Source organism: Piliocolobus tephrosceles, chromosome 1 (assembly GCF_002776525.5).
Source record: "Piliocolobus tephrosceles isolate RC106 chromosome 1, ASM277652v3, whole genome shotgun sequence".
NCBI lineage: Eukaryota > Metazoa > Chordata > Mammalia > Primates > Cercopithecidae > Piliocolobus > Piliocolobus tephrosceles.
In genome coordinates, this window is record NC_045434.1 from 101,287,195 (window position 1) to 101,307,751 (window position 20,557).

The window sequence follows — 20,557 nt, forward strand, 5'->3', positions numbered from 1 at the left end:
ATAGGTTCAGAGATTCCAGGAAGAAATGTATTTGAAATGAAACTAAGGTATATTCCACTTTCAGGGTTTATTTTTAATATGCATCTGGTACTGAGGGCTGTGAAGAATTGGCTAAGAATAAGATTTGATGTGTCAGCCAGTTTAGGTTTACTTGCTCATCAGTTGATTTGAACCCCATGTGTCACATGTTCTTCTGTGACATTTCTTCCTCACTGGGTTTCCCAGGTGTGCTTGTTGAACACTTGTGCCAGCACTCAGGTGTCTGCATCAATGCTGGCAACACACATTACTGTCAGTGCCCCCTGGGCTATACTGGGAGCTACTGTGAGGAACAGCTCGATGAGTGTGCGTCCAACCCCTGCCAGCACGGGGCAACGTGCAGTGACTTCATTGGTGGATACAGATGCGAGGTGAGGACACTGAACAAGCAGAGGTCATGGACCTCCCAGGAGATCATACAACTGTTTTGAGCACTGATACATTGAATTTAGCTGCTTGTATCTTATATTTATAGTTTATAGATTTTTACCAATCCCTATCATAGTGTTTACCACTGTTTCTTTCAGCTTCTCTATGCAGTAAGTTAACATGTCCCTAGTATGATATTTTTATAGACGTCTGGAACCATCCCAGCTCCTTAGGCTTGCTTTTAGGATTCGGAGCCAAGAGTCACTACCAGAGTGCATTTTACAGGCCCACCCAACATAGCAGTACACACTTCCCTGAATAGCAGCTGAGATAGGAAAAACTGCTTTGTGGAGTATTCCTTTGGCCCCTGTCACCTTTGTATGTAGTCATTAATCCGTCAACTAGCAATTTTCTCTCAAAAAAAATGTTGCTCATCCTGTTCCCCATAGCATCATGCTAAATGTTACATGTATATATTTGAGGAAGTATGTGTCTTCAAGGGACATGTCACTGTTTTAATGTCTGGGCTGATAATGGTTAGAGCAAGCAAAATGCCTGAGACATTAATTTGATACCAATTCAAACCATCAATCAACACAGAAAAGCTTTGCTTTTCTATTGTTATATGAATGAGCCAATGATAGCTTCTGTATTTTGGCCCCTGGGTTGTTTATTTCTTCATAGCAGGCTGGGACTCATTAGCTCAAAGGCTTGCCTGTGCCAAACCCAAATTTTGACACATCCAGTTGTTTTAAACATAGCACTCAAATAAGCAGATTTTTAGCTATTTAGAGCTTGCCTGCTTTGCATAGCCTGCAAAACAGCAGCCAAAATCTGCTAGCCATAGTATAAGTAGGACAAGATAAACCCTCGGGCCATACAGACCCCAGACTGATGCTGGCCTTTAGAGCTCTCTGACCCAGAGATTCCTGCCACTGGCTGCTGAGTGACATCACCTGGACTCCCTCTCTGATCCTTCTTTTCCCAGAGTTTACTTGCTGTCTTCCTCTTACCCACCTACCCCTCTGGAAGGTCTCATGCTATATGGGACTTCTCCCACATGCAAACCTGTCAAAGTGTCCAAATAAAGCCACCTCACAGCCATATCTTTTTTCTTGGTCAGCCCTGAAATCCTTCCAACCCTTATAGCCACCACAGCCAGCCAGACCCACCTCCCTCTACCCCCAGCCTTATCTCAACCAGTTTCTCACACATATATGCAGTTTCCTAAACCTGGAGATCAATAATTGCATGTCTGTACTACCATCCACATATGCCTTTTGACTGAGTCATAGGGTCCTCATCACATACAGAGGAATGTGTATTTTAAAGATGAGGAAACCTGTACCCAGGAGGAACAAAAGGTTTGCACACAAGTCAAATCTGAAATATCCTTCATTGTATTCAGTCTTTGCCTTCCCTTTAAAGTGCCTTTTTCAACTGGAGGAGGAATAGGTAAATGCCAGTAAGCTGCAGGTTTTCTGTCCCTGCGTAGAATGATTAGCAGAGATTGTGATGGCTCCAGAGAAAACATACAAAAGCTAAGTGGGGAGGTGGGAGAGAGTCACAGAAATGTTCCAGATCTCACTTGCTCTCATGGTCTGTTTCCAGTAATGGTCCAGTATTTCTTGTCCTTTTTGTTTCCTCATGGCAGTGTGTCCCAGGCTATCAGGGTGTCAACTGTGAGTATGAAGTGGATGAGTGCCAGAATCAGCCCTGCCAGAATGGAGGCACCTGTATTGACCTTGTGAACCATTTCAAGTGCTCCTGCCCACCAGGCACTCGGGGTATGAATCATCCTTATCCATTTTCCATCGAGGGCATTGTCTAAGTTATAAAACCATTCTTAGTGTTTAGGGGATTTTATAAAATCAAAGATAGTAAGACTAGCTTCATTCCAAGCATTTAGTTCTGCATCCTAGTAATTCAAGCCATTTTATTCTCCCATCTCTTGCTAACTCTGATGTTGTGATTTATGTTCTCAGTTTTATCTGGTTGTTTGGCATCTTGATATTCCATGAAATACAGAATATGGAACTGATACAATATTAGCATAACATAACAAAATTAGCCTGGTCAGTAAGATTTCTTGTTGCTTCACAGAAAAGCAACTAATGACCTCTAAAATAAACAATTTACATTTACTTGCTTATGTGTTTTTTAAATTAGCCAAGTCTTACCTCTATAAGGTGGGGGAATGAATGAAATGAAAGTATCTGCCTATTTTCATCACCTCAGGGGAGGATACTGATGGTGCAAGGTTCTACCTTAGGAATTGCAGTAAGGCCTGATGAGAGATGCAGCCATGGACTGTGAGTGATGGGGCCATCATTCTTCTGTGGGCATTGCCACTGCTTTTCAGCTGAGTGGTAGGGCCATCATTCTGCTGCAGACATTGACACTGCTTTTGAACCATCCCTTGGAAAGAGTTTTGAGTATTGTGTATCAAAAGAGGTGTAGTTATGATGGGGCCTACTCTGAGAAGCCTGTGAAAAAAATGTTAAAGGCCATCCACACTGGTGACAAAATTCATTCTCGTTAGTGTCAAAGAGAACAGAATGCCAGAGAAGTATTTATATTGCCTTAGAGCTTTGTGTCAGTAAAGTTTGAAAATTTGCCTTCCCAGATATCAGAGTTTGACTAAATTAAAATAGGAGAGTACCCTACCACTAGGCTGGTTATTGAGGAATGAGATTAATGGGAAGAAGAAAACTAAGGAGAAACAGTCTTTAAGTATTTGAAGAATTGTCCTGCAAAAAGGAGAATTGTTCTTTATTCCGGAAATCAGTGGTTGAGTAGAAATTAATTCCAATTCATTGTTAGTTTGTTCCTTTGAGAAATTGTACTGGTTAGGAGAAGCTACGATTCTGGCGATAGCTATTATCGTAGTTCATTTATGTTGCTATAAAAGAATACCTGAGACTAAGTAATTTATTTTTCAAAAGAGGTATATTTGGCTCACAGTTCTATAGGCTGTACAGGAAGCATGGTGCCAGCATCTGCCTCTGGTGTGAGTGTCAGGCTGTTTCCACTCATGGTGAAAAGTGAAGAGGAGCCAATGTGTGCAGAGATCACATGGCAAGAGATGAAGCAAGTGAGAGGGGAGGGAGATCCCAGGCTCTTTTTAACAATCAGCTCTCATGGGAACTAATAGAGCAAGAATGCTCTCATTGTCTCAAGGCTAGCACCTTGAGACATTCATGAGGGGTCTGCTGCAGGGACCCAGACACCTCCCATTAGGCCCTACATCCAACATTGGAGATCACATTTTAACATGTGGTTTAGAGGAGTCAAACTTTAAGCTATAGCAGCTAATTAAACCTCAAATCTCAGAGCTTAATATAACACTGATTTTGTCACTCAGATAAAGTCGAATATGTGTTGGGCTACCTTTCTCTGTGTTTTAGATATGTAGTTTGAAACACCTGGCCTCCAAGGCCTGCACAGTACAGGGAAGAGAGACAGACTTGAAGGGTAATACAGCAGCTTTCACTAGCTCCGTCTGGAAGCAACACACATCACTGTCCCTCACAGTATATTGACCAGAATTATTAAATGGTCTCCATGACTTCAAGGGAGGCTGGGAAATATAGGAGAAAAATGAGTATTCATCAAACTCTAAAATCACTGCTATACCATGAACTTTTAATTAATAAGACATGTCCAGTCCTAGAATGGATCATTTCAGGAGGAAACAAAATTTTTGTCTCTTGTAACCATGTGGTAAAGATGGCTTAGAATACTAGTTTCGATATTATCATGACAGTCTTTTTCTTTCAGCACTTTGAATATGTCATCCAACTGCTTTCTGATATCCATGATTTTTAATGAGAAATATGCTGTTAATCTTGTTGAAGTTCCCTTATATGTGATACATTGCTTCTCTCTTGATGCCTTTAAGATTCTTTCTTTATCTTTTGATAGTTTGATTATGATGTGTGTAGGTATGAATTTCTTTGAATTTATCCTACTTACAGTTCCTTGGATTATTTTACTATGTGTGCTTGTTTAGGTATGTGGAACAGTATTTTTTTTTTCATCCTGACTTAACTTCTCTGGACATTGGTAAACATTCCAGGAAACTCTAAAGTCCCATAACCCCATTGTGAGAGTCATCACAATGTGTGTTTTGGTCACTGTATTTCTAAGCCTTGGATCTTTGCCTACATGTCCCTCCAGTTTCCCAGGTCGAGGGCTAACTGTAACAGTTCTGCCTCTTCCTATTACTTTGCTTCAGGCTGAGGTTGAGTTCTCTCTCATTTGATAGATCTGTTTATTTCTGGTGGTTCCATTCTGATGGGGAAATACACATTTATGCTCATTTTACTAGCAATCCCTAAATATCAAATATTCTTCGAGATAGGGAGCATATACTGGATTTTGTTTGTTTTTACTTTTTTGTTTTCAATTTACTCTATGTATAAGGTGAGATATGCATATATACATATAGACCAAAAATGTATTCACACGTAGAAAAGTATACAGTGAAAATACTTCTCATTCCCATCTCTCTTCTGGTGGGCAAATTTTCCCTCTCCCACAAACATGTAATCACCACTTTTAGTTGTTTGTGTTTCTTTCTAGAATTTTTCAAAAACTGTATCCTTCAAAAATTTCTTTATGTAGAGAGAAGCCAAATGCAATGATATTTTATTTCCTTTACTTTTTACTCTGAAGATAGAATATTAGACACATTTTTTGCACTTGATTTTTTTTTACTTAATTGGAGATTTTTTTTTTTTTTTTTTTTTTTGAGACGGAGTCTCGCTCTGTGGCCCAGGCTGGAGTGCAGTGGCCGGATCTCAGCTCACTACAAGCTCCGCCTCCCGGGTTTACGCCATTCTCCTGCCTCAGCCTCCCGTGTAGCTGGGACTACAGGTGCCCGCCACCTCGCCCGGCTAGTTTTTTGTATTTTTTAGTAGAGACGGGGTTTCACCGTGTTAGCCAGGATGGTCTCGATCTCCTGACCTCGTGATCCGCCCGTCTCGGCCTCCCAAAGTGCTAGGATTACAGGCTTGAGCCACTTCACCCAGCCCCAATTGGAGATATTTTCATATCAAAATATAGAACTTCTCTCTCCTTCTCTCTCTATATATATTATATATATTCTATATATATTGATGCCTTTAAGATTGTTTATCTTTTGATAGTTTGATTATGATGTGTGTAGGAATATATATTTATATATAGCATATATAATAGCTATATATATAATATATATATATATGTATTTTTTTTGAGATGGACTTTTGCTCTTGTTGCCCAGGCTGGAGTACAATGGTACGATCTCAGCTCACCACATCCTCCGCCTCCTGGGTTCAAGTGATTCTCCTGCCTCAGCCCCCCGAGTAGCTAGGATTACAGGCATGTGCCACCACACCCAGCTGATTTTGTATTTTTAGTAGAGACAGGGTTTCTCCATGTTGGTCAGGCTGGTCTCGAACTCCTGGCCTCAAGCGATCCATCCACCTCAGCCTCCCAAAGTGCTGGGATGACAGGCGTGAGCCACCACGCCTGGCCCGAACTTCTTCAATATTTTTTATAGCTACAGAATTCCCTTTTACAGGCATGCCATATGATAGATGGCATGTGTCATCATGATAGATATTTCAGTTATCTTGCAGGCATATAAGTATATTGGTAAAACAAATTTTCAGAAATAGAATTGCTGGATTGAGTAATATGTACATTTATAATTTTAATCAGTAATTGCAGTATATCAGCATACTGGCTTTTTCCTAAGGTGGAGAATATATTTTCATTTAAGAATCATTTTCTTTTCCTTTTCTTGCAGTTTCTCTGTATGTGTGTGTGTGTGTGTGTGTGTGTGTATATATATGTCTTTTTCCCCCCATTAAGTTGTTGATTTAATGTTTTGTGGAAATTGGCTGTCTATGATATTAAAAAAACAAGTATTTTCCCAGTATGTTGTTTTTTATCTTTTGATTTTCTTCATAGTGATATTCAGTGCAAACTTTTACTTTTTAATCAAGTTGAATTTATCATTTTTACAATGGCTTCTGGATTTTGAGTTGTAGTTAGCAGCATCTTATACACTTGAAGATTGTAAAGAAATTCTCCCATATTTTCTTCAAGTACTTTTTCCATATGGTTACTCATTTGTTAATACACAATTTATTGAATATTTTGTTTTTTATATAATGATTTGAGATGGGACCTTTGCCAGATTCTAAATTCCCATGTGTATTTTTGGTGTTCTTCTGGACTTTATTTTCTCTGTTATTCTATTAATTCACCAATAACATTCTGTTTCAATTAAGGATCTTCTTCTTCATAGTTTTCCTGGTTATAGTTACAGTTTATTTTTCACGTAATTTTATAATCAGCTTGTCTTAATAAATTCCTGTTGGTAATTTTTATTGGGGTCTCATTAAATTTATGAAATCAGTATAGAGAAAACTGACAACTTTATGATGAGGAATCTTGCTAACCAAATCCTGGTATGTCTTTCCATTTATTCAAGTCTCTTTTGTGTCTGTTAGGACAGTATTAAAGTTGTCTTCATATAAGTGTAACACATTTCATGTTAAGATTGTTCCTAGGTATTTTGTCTTTGGTAATTTGGTAATTGCTATTGAAAATTGGGCCTTATTTTACATTTTTAAAAAAATAATCTTGCTTTTGTTAGTGTATGCTACAATGCAAGTGGCAGGAATACAGAACTGTTTTCTTTTGTACCTTTTTTTATTTTTATTATGAGTATGATTATTTTTTGAGACAGAGTCTCGCTCTGTTGCCCAGGCTGGAGGGCAGTGGCGTGACCTTGGCTCACTGCAACCTTCATCTCCCGGGCTCAAGTGATTCTCCTGCCTCAGCCTCCCAAGTAGCTGAGATTACAGGCATGTGCCACCACACCCAGCTAATTTTTGTGTATTTGGTAGAGATGGGGTTTCGCCATGTTGGGCAGATTGGTCTCGAACTCCTGACCTCAAGTGATCCGCCCGCCTCAGCCTCCCAAAGTGCTGGGATTACAGGCGTGAGCAACTGCGCCCGGCCTCTTTTGTACCTTTTTGAATTAGTCATAGAATAATTTCTAGAATAGTCATTGATTTCTTTTGTTTCTTTCTAAGACACTGTATGCAGATATTCATACTAGATGGCTCATTTATATCTATAGTACATTAAATGAGTCCTGTTTTAAATGGAATAACTTTTGAACTCTCAGCAGGAAATTTATCCTCTATTTTTGTTAAATAAAAAGCATTGGTGCCCTTATACACTATTACAGAAAAAAGCCAGTGATTATAAAACTTAAAAATGTATTTCATTCAAAATTCAGTTCCAGTTGTTACCAATATATTTACATAACCTATGTATAGTCATGGGTCACTTAACAGTGGGGATATGTTCTGAGAAATATGCCCTTAGGCAATTTCATTGTACAATCATCATGGAGTGTAATTACACAAACAGAGAGAGTATGGCTTACTACACACCTAGGCTCAAACCTGCACCTTGTTTTACTGAACTGAATATTGTAGGCAATTATAACACAATGGAAAGTATTTATGTATCTGAACATATTTAAGAAGAGGTACAGTAGAAAACTTAAAAGGTACAGGAAAAATACAATATAAAAGATAAAAAATAGTATACCTGTATAGGGCATTTACCGTGAAAGGAGCTTGCAAGACTGGAACTTGCTCTGGGTGAGCCAGTGAATGGTAAGTGAATGTGAAGGCCTAGGACATTACTGTAGACTACTGTAGACTTTGTAAATACTGTACACCTAAGCTACACTGAATTTATTTAAAAAGTAACTGTGCGATGACATTACAAGGCTATGATGTTACTAGGCAACAGGAATTTATCAGCTTCAGCTTCATTATGGGACCACTGTTGTGTATGCTGCCTGCATTGACTAAAATGTCATTATACAGTTACATGACTGTATTATTGTTACGTTCTTTTTTGGACTGTTTTTATATTTTGGATTATACTTTGGAAAAATTACTGAGCCTCTCTTGAGCTCCAGTTTCCTTGTCTTTGAGATGGGACAAATAATAGGACCTACACCATAGGGTGCTACTTCACTGGATTGAGTGGGAGAGTACATGTGGAGCTCTAGTGTGTTCGTTCCTTTACTTGTACAACTCACCAGAAGGATGACAGCTGTCATGAATAAAGCATGTGCTTTGCCCTGCCCAACTACAAGGTCCCACTACCAGTTGAAGAGTATACTCTGATTCATTGTGAAAATGCCAACAAGTGTGGTTATCCCTTGCTGGAAAGCAAGTTAAAAGGATTTTCATAATTCTGTACCTCTTCTCTTTCCTCCAGGCCTACTCTGTGAAGAGAACATTGATGACTGTGCCAGGGGTCCGCATTGCCTTAATGGTGGTCAGTGCGTGGATAGGATTGGAGGCTACAGTTGTCGCTGCTTGCCTGGCTTTGCTGGGGAGCGATGTGAGGGAGACATCAACGAGTGCCTCTCCAATCCCTGCAGCTCTGAGGGCAGCCTGGACTGTATACAGCTCACCAATGACTACCTGTGTGTTTGCCGTAGTGCCTTTACTGGTGAGAAGCTCTCTAGCCTCCTGGCCACTGCCGTGGAAGATGGTTTTAGTGAACAAATTGGGCCCTGTGACTTGTCCCAGACCCAAGTGAAGCTTTTCTTATATAAGAAAAACAACAGTAGCTTAATTTTTAAAAGCCAGTTTTTTCTTGGTCTGTACTCTATGGATGTTACAATCAGTGTCTACCTTTAATTTTTCCTGAGAGATTCTTTTGTTGCGCATTGATTATATCATGCTATGGCAGGAATATTTTTTTATAGTGTATATTGAAAGTAGTTGAACAAAATAACATTTTTAAATAGTGGCAAAATATCCAAAACCTAAAATTTACTATCTGAATCATTTTAAAGTGTACAGTGTACAGTTCAGTGGCATTGTTTAGTACATTGACATTGTTGTTCTACTATCACCACCATTCATTCACAGAACTCTTTTCATCTGAACAAAATAACGTTTTAAGGAACCTTACGTCTAACTCTGGTTTCTTCACCCTGCCTCCTTTGACATGTGAGGCTTGAATTAAAGGGTAGTTCCTGCCACCGTGATCATTCCACCCCTAGGACTCAGAGAAGCTTAGGACCCTGCTTAGATACTTAAAGGGAGCAGGTCCAAATTCAAGCGTCTTTAACCTAGGATCGTTGATATGGGTATGAAATGAAAAGTTGCAGTGGTCACAAGTAATGCCCTGCCCAGTAAAGGCTTGGCCATGTTCCTACTCTGTTCCCAAGCTTCTTTCTTTCATTACAGGACATGAAGATGACCAAGCCCTGCCTCAGAATAGGGATCTTGTCACAAGAACTTACTAATTACTTCTGGAGAGGGCAGCATGGTGACTGTTGGGAACTAAAATAGTTGTTTGTATCCAGATGTGGCAGGATACTCAGATTTGAAAATTATCATGCATTTCCTGGGGTCTGTAGTTGTATTTCTTATACGGAGGGTATGATCAGATTCCTTGGGAGTCAGAAAATAGGCTTTAGTAGTCTATTTACAAACAATTCATCAAGCTGAACTCTGCTACATCCCGAGCCCATCTTCAGCCATCTTTCCTTCCAACTTTAAAGATATGCTACCTTACCATCTTGGAATTTTATAAAGAATAGGGATTCTGCAATAAGGAAGCTCCCTGGATACACTAACATCCAAAAAGAAATAGTCCATTGTGAACATAATAGCTATTGAGGCAATGTGGAACAGAATGAGTATGAACAATCTGTCTACAGCCTCGTATTGGCTATACTGCAGTTGGAAAGCCAATGAAGCAAAACTGGCCCCCGTTTCTTTCATTGCCCCTGAGGCTTTTTCTCTGGAAACACTGACAAGCATTTGCAAAGTAAGGGGGAAGCAGGAGAAGGAAGGAATGGAGACCACTTTGAAGTAGTGTCCCACAGCCAGGAAGTAGTGTTTGTGCATTTTCCACATTTGTGAATGAAAAAAAAAAAAATCTGTTGAATACATTGAGCACAATTATTGTGGGATGCTGTTGCAGAGATAAATAGCAAGGGACTGGTGGTCCACCAAGCTGTGTCCATGTGGTGGTTGCTCTTGGTTAGTGGCTGCTGCTGTGATTTGAAGAGACAAACATTTATACCTCTTGCTGCTTGATTTTGTTGGCCAAAAACATTATGTTTTTGTTTCATTTTTAAAGCTACCTCTTCTTTCCTGAGTGACCACAGGCCAGATGGGGCCTACCTCCTGCTATCGACCAGGAGTCCCAGCTGTGCCCTGCGTCTCCTCTGTGGTTCCAGTTGCCTCGTGCTTTATCTTGGAGCAGTGGCCCCCAGGGACCTTCTGTTTTGGAATTATTCCTAGAGGAACCTAACTCTAGGAAAATTAAGCTGCATTTTAAGGAATTGAGTTAGGTTACAGAAAGGCCAAAAAGTGATTGAAATGAGGTATCACAGATGAAAATTCTCTATACTGCAAATCACCTTTTAAATATATTGGCCTGGTGTAGCCTCTCCTGTGAAGTAGATGACATTAACAAAATGCAGTGAATAGTTTTTCAACTGTTTCCTGCAATTTATGAAAGCTAAAGTGACTTCAAAAAGCTGAAGTGTGATTTCTCTTTTTTTGGTGGGATTTAAGTCACTTTTCTCACCCATCCTGTCGTGTGAGTTGGTACTTATTGTGGAGGCAAGACAGTAAGGGACTGGCCTGAGCCAGTGACAGGCCAATCATACTGAGATGCAGTGAGTGTTTTCTTCCTATGCTCAGATTACCACAGGCTTAGAACTGAACTCTCTCACACTTGCTCCACCTGTGGCTAGTTCCCATCCCAGCAAAGTTTGTTCAATAACTTGCAGTGACTACTTCTGCCTTTTAAAACTTTTTTTTATTTTTTATTTTCTGAGGCCGGCACTGTGAAACTTTCGTCGATGTGTGTCCTCAGATGCCCTGCCTGAATGGAGGGACTTGTGCTGTGGCCAGTAACATGCCTGATGGTTTCATTTGCCGTTGTCCCCCGGTAAGTGCCCTGTTGCTCATGTAAGAAGGGGCATTGTCTCTTCCATACAATCTGTGACAGAACTGAGATTAAACCTGGTTTAATCAATCTTCCAAATGGGAAGATTTCTCAGTTCTACTCTTTCACAAGAAAGTGCCTGGGTTCTTCCATTTAAAGCTGTTTACAAGTGACAAAACAAAACAAAAACAAAAGTAAATAAAAGCTGTTTAGACACTCCCAGAAATAGTGAGCTTCCCAATCCATGACTGTCAGTCTTAAGAAAAACTAAGGGAAAACCACAAAAAGTGGTGGAATGCCCCCTTGAAAATAGGGCTGATGTATGTGGCTTCTTGGCCCCATGCTGGAGGGTAATCTCACTGCCCAGGTTGGGCCAGAGTTGGTGGAAATGCTGCTCTGCTTGCATTCTTTAGCAGGAACCATTTGGAAGCAAGTTGTCTCTTAAAAGTAGAGGGAAGCTTAATATTAGCTATTTGCTATACCCATTCTTTTATCACTGCCAGAGGCTGAAACCTTCCCAAAACAAGAGGTCCCTGTGCCTTGGGAGATACCAAAAGGAAACCTGTCTAGTAACCTTGGCTTGGGCTGAACAGGAAGTACAGAAGGGAGTAGTGAGATGTGGAGGTTTTCTAGAAACCTAAAACTTCCAATATGACTGTTTGCCTACCAATGCCATTTTTATTTCCTCACTGATTTCCACAGGGATTTTCCGGGGCAAGGTGCCAGAGCAGCTGTGGACAAGTGAAATGTAGGAAAGGGGAGCAATGTGTGCACACCGCCTCTGGACCCCGCTGCTTTTGCCCCAACCCCCGGGACTGCGAGTCAGGCTGTGCCAGTAGCCCCTGCCAGCACGGAGGCAGCTGCCACCCTCAGCGCCAGCCTCCTTATTACTCCTGCCAGTGTGCCCCACCATTCTGGGGTAGCCGCTGTGAACTCTACACGGCACCCCCCAGCACCCCTCCTGCCACCTGTTTGAGCCAATATTGTGCCGACAAAGCTCGTGATGGCGTCTGTGATGAGGCCTGCAACAGCCATGCCTGCCAGTGGGATGGGGGTGACTGTTCTCTCACCATGGAGAACCCCTGGGCCAACTGCTCCTCCCCACTTCCCTGCTGGGATTATATCAACAACCAGTGTGATGAGCTGTGCAACACGGCCGAGTGCCTGTTTGACAACTTTGAATGCCAGGGGAACAGCAAGACATGCAAGTAAGGGCTTCACGTTTTCCAGAAGCTGAAGGGGACTGTCACTAACACACTTCAGTTTCTCGTTCTTGCTCCTAACCACTCCAGTGCTTCAGCCTAAGCTGCTTCTGCTTTTCAGATGGTGCCAGCCTTGTCCCATCGCACAGTACCCTGTGCTCTCCCTTGCTGACAAAGGGCCAGGAATGCTCATTGCATAATGACCCTCTCTCTCTGCCTATCTCTGCCTTCTCACCTGCTGCCTTCGTGACCTCCTGGGGGATATAATTTTTGGAAGTGGTGTTTCCCACTTCAAGCAGCCTCTCACATAACCTGCCTGCAGGATGGATGGAAAGGTCTGTATCTCTCTTTTCACCCCATTCCTTTCCCTAAGACTGTTTTTCCCCACCCAGGTTTATCAGGAAGCATGAATTAGATTAGGCCTGTGAACCCTCCTGGTCTTAATTGTTACAGCTGTAGGATGCTGTATGGTTGACTTAGGAACTTTCCTATTAATTAGCCATTCCATCTAATTTATTCCCAATTAATTATCAACAACCCATGAGGCATAGGTATTATTAACATTCTTTCATAGGTGAGAGAACTTAGGCCCAAGGGTTAAAGAACTTGCCAGAGCGGGTTGTTTCATTGACTCCTAATCTTTTGATTGAGATAGCATGAAAAGTTGTACCAAATAGTATAAATATCAAGGAGTAGGGGATAAGGAGAGGAGAGTGTAGATGAAATAGTTTGTACATCATTTAGGTTTGAGGGTTCTAATTCCTTTTGCAAATATTGAAAGAGCCTGTACAAGTAAGGTCTGGTGTGCTACAAGGACATACCCATCCCCCTTTACCTTCTGTAGTTGGGATTCACTCTTGAAAGGGAAAGAAATGGGTCATGTTAATATGGTTCTCTGTGGCAACTCTCAATGGTTCAGGGCCATTTATCAAGTTTCTAGAGGCATCTTTCACTTTCTAAAGCCCGTTGTTACCTTACTGGGGACAATGGACACAAAGTAGAGGAAGCATGAACCAGGCTGACTTTTGTTTCAGATATGCAGCTTTGTTTGAAAACCTGACTTAGCAGAATTGTAAACTGCCTGGGAGTCCCTAAGCTCCTGCATCATAGTGAGTACAATGTTCTTCATTTAGGAAGTGCACAACAAGGATAAGTGGCGTAGACTATACATACTCTATGACATCAGTGATAGGAGATGCAAAGAAGGTTTTGTGGGGCATTTGGATCCTGGGTGTGGGCCACAGAAAATGGGTAGGAAAATCCACAATAGTTCCAAATGAAAAAGCAAATAGAGCTCCAGTCTAATCTGAGCCCCTTTCTCCTGTTCTCTGCTTCCCCTTACCTAGGTATGACAAATACTGTGCAGACCACTTCAAAGACAACCACTGTGACCAGGGGTGCAACAGTGAGGAGTGTGGTTGGGATGGGCTAGACTGTGCTGCTGACCAGCCTGAGAACCTGGCAGAGGGTACCCTGGTTATTGTGGTATTGATGCCACCTGAACAGCTGCTCCAGGATGCTCGCAGCTTCTTGCGGGCACTGGGGACCCTGCTCCACACCAACCTGCGCATTAAGCGGGACTCCCAGGGGGAGCTCATGGTGTACCCCTATTATGGTGAGAAGTCAGCTGCCATGAAGAAACAGAGGATGACACGCAGATCCATTCCTGGTGAACAAGAGCAGGAGGTGGCTGGGTAAGTGTTTGGTTTCTGAACTTCAAGGCTAATTTTATGAAGCCTAGCACTTTGATGTGTAGCACAAGTCATAACTCAACCTATAGAAATGCAAGAATCAGACAAATAGAATGGCCCACCACTTAAGATAAACCCCTTACCCCAGTACTTATGTTTAAATGTAAAGATGTGCCTTGATCTTGGGCTCCTGAAAAGTGGACTGGGGTACCAGGAGGCAGGATGTCTGAGAGGCCCTCTCGGATGCCAGAATCCATAACCTTTTGCCAGAGTTGCCTCAAATCCCTTTATTAGTGAGATTCCTTTTTACATTAATCATTGCCTTATTGTCAAGGCCCTTCTTTAGAATATACGTCTCTTTGACACAGGTAATGATCTTCAGTTGCTCTGTCATTCACACCTCACTCTTTGTTGGTTTATTCCCAAACTTTCAACCCTCCAACTAGCTGAGATACCAATGCAGAGACAAAGGAAAATAAGAACTAAAAATGCACAGGGATGTATTTTTAGAGTAGCACTAAGTACCACTGAGTAGGTAGGAAAGAATAGAAGAAGACCACTTAAACCTTCAGGAGGAAAACAGCTTCTCACTTTGTCATGCATTGCCTCAGCCAGAAGGCTTTGGTCAGCTAGACTAAGGAAGGTGGGACATCCTCTATGTGGGAATTAGTGTTTAAGATCTCAGGGGACAGTATCCTAATTTCTGAGATATGTCTTAAAGCAGCATGCCAGAGGTGGGGACCTGATGCCGAAGGGGAGGAAGGGAGGCTCCCATCACCCTTTATGACACATTCTGCCTGACCTGCACTCTTCTGTTTTACCCCCATCTCTCCTCCTCTGCTTCTCCCTTGGCATCCCACAGCTCTAAAGTTTTTCTGGAAATTGACAACCGCCAGTGTGTTCAAGACTCAGATCACTGTTTCAAGAACACAGATGCAGCAGCAGCTCTCCTGGCCTCTCACGCCATACAGGGGACCCTGTCATACCCTCTCGTGTCTGTCGTCAGTGAGTGGCAGTGGTGTAAAGGGGAAAGGTGGCGGGGGGAGAGTGTCAGTTGGGGAAACAATTTTCATTATGTAGCCCTGTATTTTTTCAGAATTGTTGAGGTCAAAGTTGCCCTCTAAATGAATCTAATGCTGACATTGAGAGGTTGATGTTTTATTCAGCACTTTCCCTGTCTCTGTGGACTTTCAGGTGAATCCCTGACTCCAGAACGCACTCAGCTCCTCTATCTCCTTGCTGTTGCTGTTGTCATCATTCTGTTTATTATTCTGCTGGGGGTAATCATGGCAAAACGAAAGCGTAAGCATGGCTCTCTCTGGCTGCCTGAAGGTTTCACTCTTCGCCGAGATGCAAGCAATCACAAGCGTCGTGAACCAGTGGGACAGGATGCTGTGGGGCTGAAGTAAGAGGCGTTGCCAATAAGCCACTATTCACAGTATAAGTAGGGATGACTAGAAAAGCATATCTTGTTGAATCGTGATTTTAAATTCTAAGCTCTGGACATTTACTCACACTGCCCATGATTCTAAATGCCTTCTGAGTGACTGAAACCACAGTCAGAGCCTGGGTGCATCTATTCTGTGCATATTATCACAGTGCCACCCAGCTTCTGTGTTGAGGTGCACTTTTGTTTTAAGCTCACGCTCAGTGGGAAGGGAAAGGATGAATGCCAAGGGAATGTCACAAAAATAGTGCCCATCTTCTCTGGGCCAAGACCCTGCAAAATTGTAATAGAGCCATGGGAATGTGTCACGGTGGAAAGTGTTGAAAACCACTGTATTAGTTTATGACATAACCGCCATTCTTATTTTTTATTTTTATAATCATATTAGAAATCTCTCAGTGCAAGTCTCAGAAGCTAACCTAATTGGTTCTGGAACAAGTGAACACTGGGTCGATGATGAAGGGCCCCAACCAAAGAAAGTGAAGGTGAGGTGGCCTTGGTAGAACCACCATTGTCAGACATTATCTGGTTACATTTCAAATTTCTGTCCTTTAGCTCCAGAGTGTCCTGAATGGAAGTAAAGCGTGATAGTCTTTATATGTTATCCAGACAGTAACTATCCTAGGTTCTTTTAAACAGCAGGAATCCTTAGGACATTGATGACCTTGGGTTACCTATGTATACTCTTCGAGACTAACTCTTTAAAAATATTAAAACAAACACGTCTCTTTCCTTTAGTGTCGTGCTGGCAGTAGTCAAGTCAGGAATGGTGTGTGTAGATGGCAATTCCTTCATGGCCACGTCTCTTCCTTATCCTTTGTGGGTACTTCTCCTTGTATAAGAAAAGATGAAATTAAGCAGTGGAAGAAAGCCAGTGATCATTGACATTGGCAAAATGAAAGCCAGTGATCATGGCAAAACGTTGACATTGGAGGCTCCATACTTTGAGCCTGGGAAACTAAAACCATATAAAAGCAAGTGGTAGATTGGGCTGAGACTGACATGAAAAAGGAGACCATCCATCCATAGCTGTGCATTGCTGGGAGCTGGTAGAGCATGATGGTTAAGAAGACCATCGCTGGCCCTCACCCCTCCTCAGGCAGAGCAAGAGGTGCATGTGTTGGATGTGAACGTCCAGGGCCCAGGTCAGCACCCGGCCTCTTTCCCTCTTCACTGGGCTGTGTCTGCCCATGGTTCCACATTGTTGTCCCTGTGTTTGCCCCATCCAGCCATACACCCCTTCCCAATTTCACAGACTCTAAGTCAGCTTGAGGAAATGAATGCTTAAGGAATGTAGCCGTGAAGAAATTATGATATTAACTAATCTTTAGTTAATATCAGAACTGGATTCAAATCCAAAACTCTGCCACTTAGTAGCTGGCAAGTCACTTAACCTCTTTGTAATTATCATTCCTTGTAAAATGCAGATGATAATAACCCTTTCCTCTGTGGGTTGTTGTGTTGGCATATGTGCCTTATCTACTTTCCTGTCATGTACTAAGTGTTAGTAAAGGGTAGCTGCTTTTAAATTATCATAATTATTATTGAATAGTCTTTCCTGAGTGCTTACTACATGTTGGGTGCTATGTTGAGTACAAGGAAGCAATGTTAAACAAGGCTTATTTTGCCTTCTCGAGAAGCTTACAGCCTTGTGGTGGAGATGGCCATGTAATACTATGTAAGCACTTAAAACAAGATCAGTTAAGCAGAGGTAAGCAGAGTATGCTTTTTAGGGCCAGCAAGAAGAATTAAAGTTTACTTTCTAGTGGAGGGTAGGAAAAGTGAGAGTTGGGTGCTCTGGAGATCTAAAGGCTAAAGCCCAGAGTTTGGGATGGGGGAAGGGAATTGTCTAGATGATGCAGGAAAAGTAAGCAGGAGCCACGTCACAAGAGCAGTGGGAAGCCAAGGCTGAGGTAATCCTCTGGAGGGTTGGAGGAGTAGAAAGAGACAAAACAATGGGAGATAAGCAGGGGTGGTGGAGGCTCTGGACAGCTTCTCATTAGCAGTTTCTGGTGGTGGCCAGATTGATAGGGAGCATTGTTTTCACCTTTCAGGCTGAAGATGAAGCCTTACTCTCAGAAGAAGACGACCCCATTGATCGACGGCCATGGACACAGCAGCACCTTGAAGCTGCAGACATCCGTAGGACACCATCGCTGGCCCTCACCCCTCCTCAGGCAGAGCAGGAGGTGGATGTGTTGGATGTGAATGTCCGGGGCCCAGGTCAGCACCCGGCCTCTTCCCCTGTTCACTGGGCTGTGTCTGCCCATGGTTCCACATTGCTGTCCCTGTGTTTGCCCCATCCAGCCATACACCCCTTCCCCATTTCACAGACTCTAAATCAGCTTGAGGAAATGAATGCTTAAGGAATGTAGCCGTGAAGAAATTATCAACTCAGAAAGGGAAGGATTTTACATTGCTTCACGTACAGTGTGTTGAGACTAAACAGGCTGATAAAATGGGTTAGATTGTAGTAGGATAGAAAAATAATATCCCAAAGCAGAGGATAGTTAGTTAATATCTTATGCATATATCAATTGCTCTATTAATATTACATATTTTTAAATGTCCAATTAAAATAACATATCACTTAAACCTGAATAGAAAAACTTGTTTTACTTAGAGAAGAGCCCCCAGCTTAAAAAGACTTGTACTTTCCCATTATTCTTTACAGAAACGATGTTATCAGAGGAAAAGGTAGCATATATGAAACTAATAACCAGTTACTACAAGAAGTACAGGGAATTCTTTGCCCCTAAGAGTAACTTAAATAGAGCTGTTTCAAGCTGAAGATAGGGTTAACTGCCTTCTCCTTCTTGAGTACTTTATGGAATTTTCCATTCCTACAGATGGCTGCACCCCATTAATGTTGGCTTCTCTCCGAGGAGGCAGCTCAGATTTGAGTGATGAAGATGAAGATGCAGAGGACTCTTCTGCTAACATCATCACAGACTTGGTCTACCAAGGTGCCAGCCTCCAGGCCCAGACGGACCGGACTGGTGAGATGGCCCTGCACCTTGCAGCCCGCTACTCACGGGCTGATGCTGCCAAGCGTCTCCTGGATGCAGGTGCAGATGCCAATGCCCAGGACAACATGGGCCGCTGCCCCCTCCATGCTGCAGTGGCAGCTGATGCCCAAGGTGTCTTCCAGGTAAAGAACATGAGAAGAGTCACTTGATTAATAATTCCTATGGCTCTGCACAGTTTTATATTTTTTAAGGAACTAATATCTCATTGAATTTATTCAATCATTTGAGAGACTAGGGCAGGTATTAGAGTCATGCCTGCTAGATGGGAAAGTGGGAAGGGAGACAGGCAAACTGACCTAGCCATATATAGGAAGATAGTGATAGAGCCAACTGCAGATAACACCAGTCTTTCTGATTATTAGTGATAATTCGTTGTGCCAAGATGCTTCCCAAATGCATAGATTAGATGAGAGTGATACCTGGTCCGGAGCCTTTGACTAGTATCTGCTACTGCTTATGGATTGGCCTGACTGTATGGGCTTCCAGCTGCTCATTGGCAGTTTTCTTGACCTGAGTTCATATTATATTCCCTGATGCCTGTTTATCCTTATGAGGAAATTGGAAGCATTCTGAATCACCTTAGACTGTATACTGACTGAATTTGTGATATTTCCCCACATCCCTCTTCTTTCCTGAGGAAGTAGAAGGCTCTTCACTTTACATCGGCCATTATTTATTGAGCGTGTATTTTTTTATTTATTCAATCAACAACTATTTATTGATTGATGACGATAGAATCTTGGGCACAAAGTTAACAAGACTTCCCCTCCCCTCGGGGAACCTACAGTGTAGCCTCAGCTCTGATGCCCTTGTTTCTTCACTGAGTTTCATTATTTTCCTTCATCTAGGTGACTCTCTTTTCTGTATTTTCTCCTCTTCTAGATTCTGATTCGCAACCGAGTAACTGATCTAGATGCCAGGATGAATGATGGTACTACACCCCTGATCCTGGCTGCCCGCCTGGCTGTGGAGGGAATGGTGGCAGAACTGATCAACTGCCAAGCAGATGTGAATGCAGTGGATGACCATGGTAGGGATGAAAGGCAGGGATTTGGATTCGTACCTGCAAAGCATGCCTCTGAGGAGGGGGAATGGTTACATGACCCTTAAAGAACTGTCTGAGATTCAAATACGTGGGAGATTCACTCATTCTTTCATTCATGCATTTATTCATTCTTCCTTTAACATGCTGAACTCAGAGATCCAAGCCAGTAGGAGATCCCTAATTAAAATGAGGGATTTTTAATGAGGGTTCTTGGACCTCAGAGCAGATACATGAAAGGTGTTCCCATATAGTTTCCTAGGCATAACACTCTTGAGGATTTATGAGAGCTGACTTCTCTAGGAGAGTTGTGGAATATTCTCAATATAAATTCTGACACGTAATATATAGGTTTTTGTCTTCAGTATGTAACAGGGTAGATTCTGCCATGTAGGGGACATGAATACCTCATACAAGTGATCCTTTCACCTAGAGGTCTTCTGCAGGCTAGGCAGCCTGTACTGAAGTATTTCTAGAACAGAGGAAAAGGAAGAGATTACTTTGGTTTTTCCTATAGACCCCTACAGAGAACTGCTTCCTGTTGATCTCTGGGGAGTTTAAAGTTTCATTGTACAAGTCAAGGTGTTTTTTACTAAGAGTATGATATGTCTGTTTATAAAAATGTTTCTCCCCTTCAGGAAAATCTGCTCTTCACTGGGCAGCTGCTGTCAATAATGTGGAGGCGACTCTTTTGCTGTTGAAAAATGGGGCTAACCGAGACATGCAGGACAACAAGG

At 42.1% G+C, this 20,557-nt stretch overlaps 1 protein-coding gene across 3 annotated transcripts in view; it reads left to right on the forward strand.

Annotated features, from left to right (window-relative positions):
• Window positions 1-20,557, forward strand: part of NOTCH2 (notch receptor 2) — a 200,460-nt gene that overhangs the window by 174,408 nt on the left and 5,495 nt on the right. For all 3 annotated transcript variants that reach the window (XM_023222769.2, XM_023222770.3, XM_023222768.2), the window contains exons 21-33: window positions 226-410; window positions 2,063-2,195; window positions 8,710-8,946; window positions 11,300-11,412; window positions 12,112-12,617; window positions 13,958-14,305; window positions 15,165-15,307; window positions 15,497-15,707; window positions 16,138-16,234; window positions 17,804-17,972; window positions 18,599-18,900; window positions 19,661-19,808; window positions 20,459-20,556. In XM_023222769.2, coding sequence (XP_023078537.1) covers window positions 226-410; window positions 2,063-2,195; window positions 8,710-8,946; window positions 11,300-11,412; window positions 12,112-12,617; window positions 13,958-14,305; window positions 15,165-15,307; window positions 15,497-15,707; window positions 16,138-16,234; window positions 17,804-17,972; window positions 18,599-18,900; window positions 19,661-19,808; window positions 20,459-20,556 — 2,690 coding nt within the window. The remainder of the gene's footprint in view (window positions 1-225; window positions 411-2,062; window positions 2,196-8,709; window positions 8,947-11,299; window positions 11,413-12,111; window positions 12,618-13,957; window positions 14,306-15,164; window positions 15,308-15,496; window positions 15,708-16,137; window positions 16,235-17,803; window positions 17,973-18,598; window positions 18,901-19,660; window positions 19,809-20,458; window position 20,557) is intronic.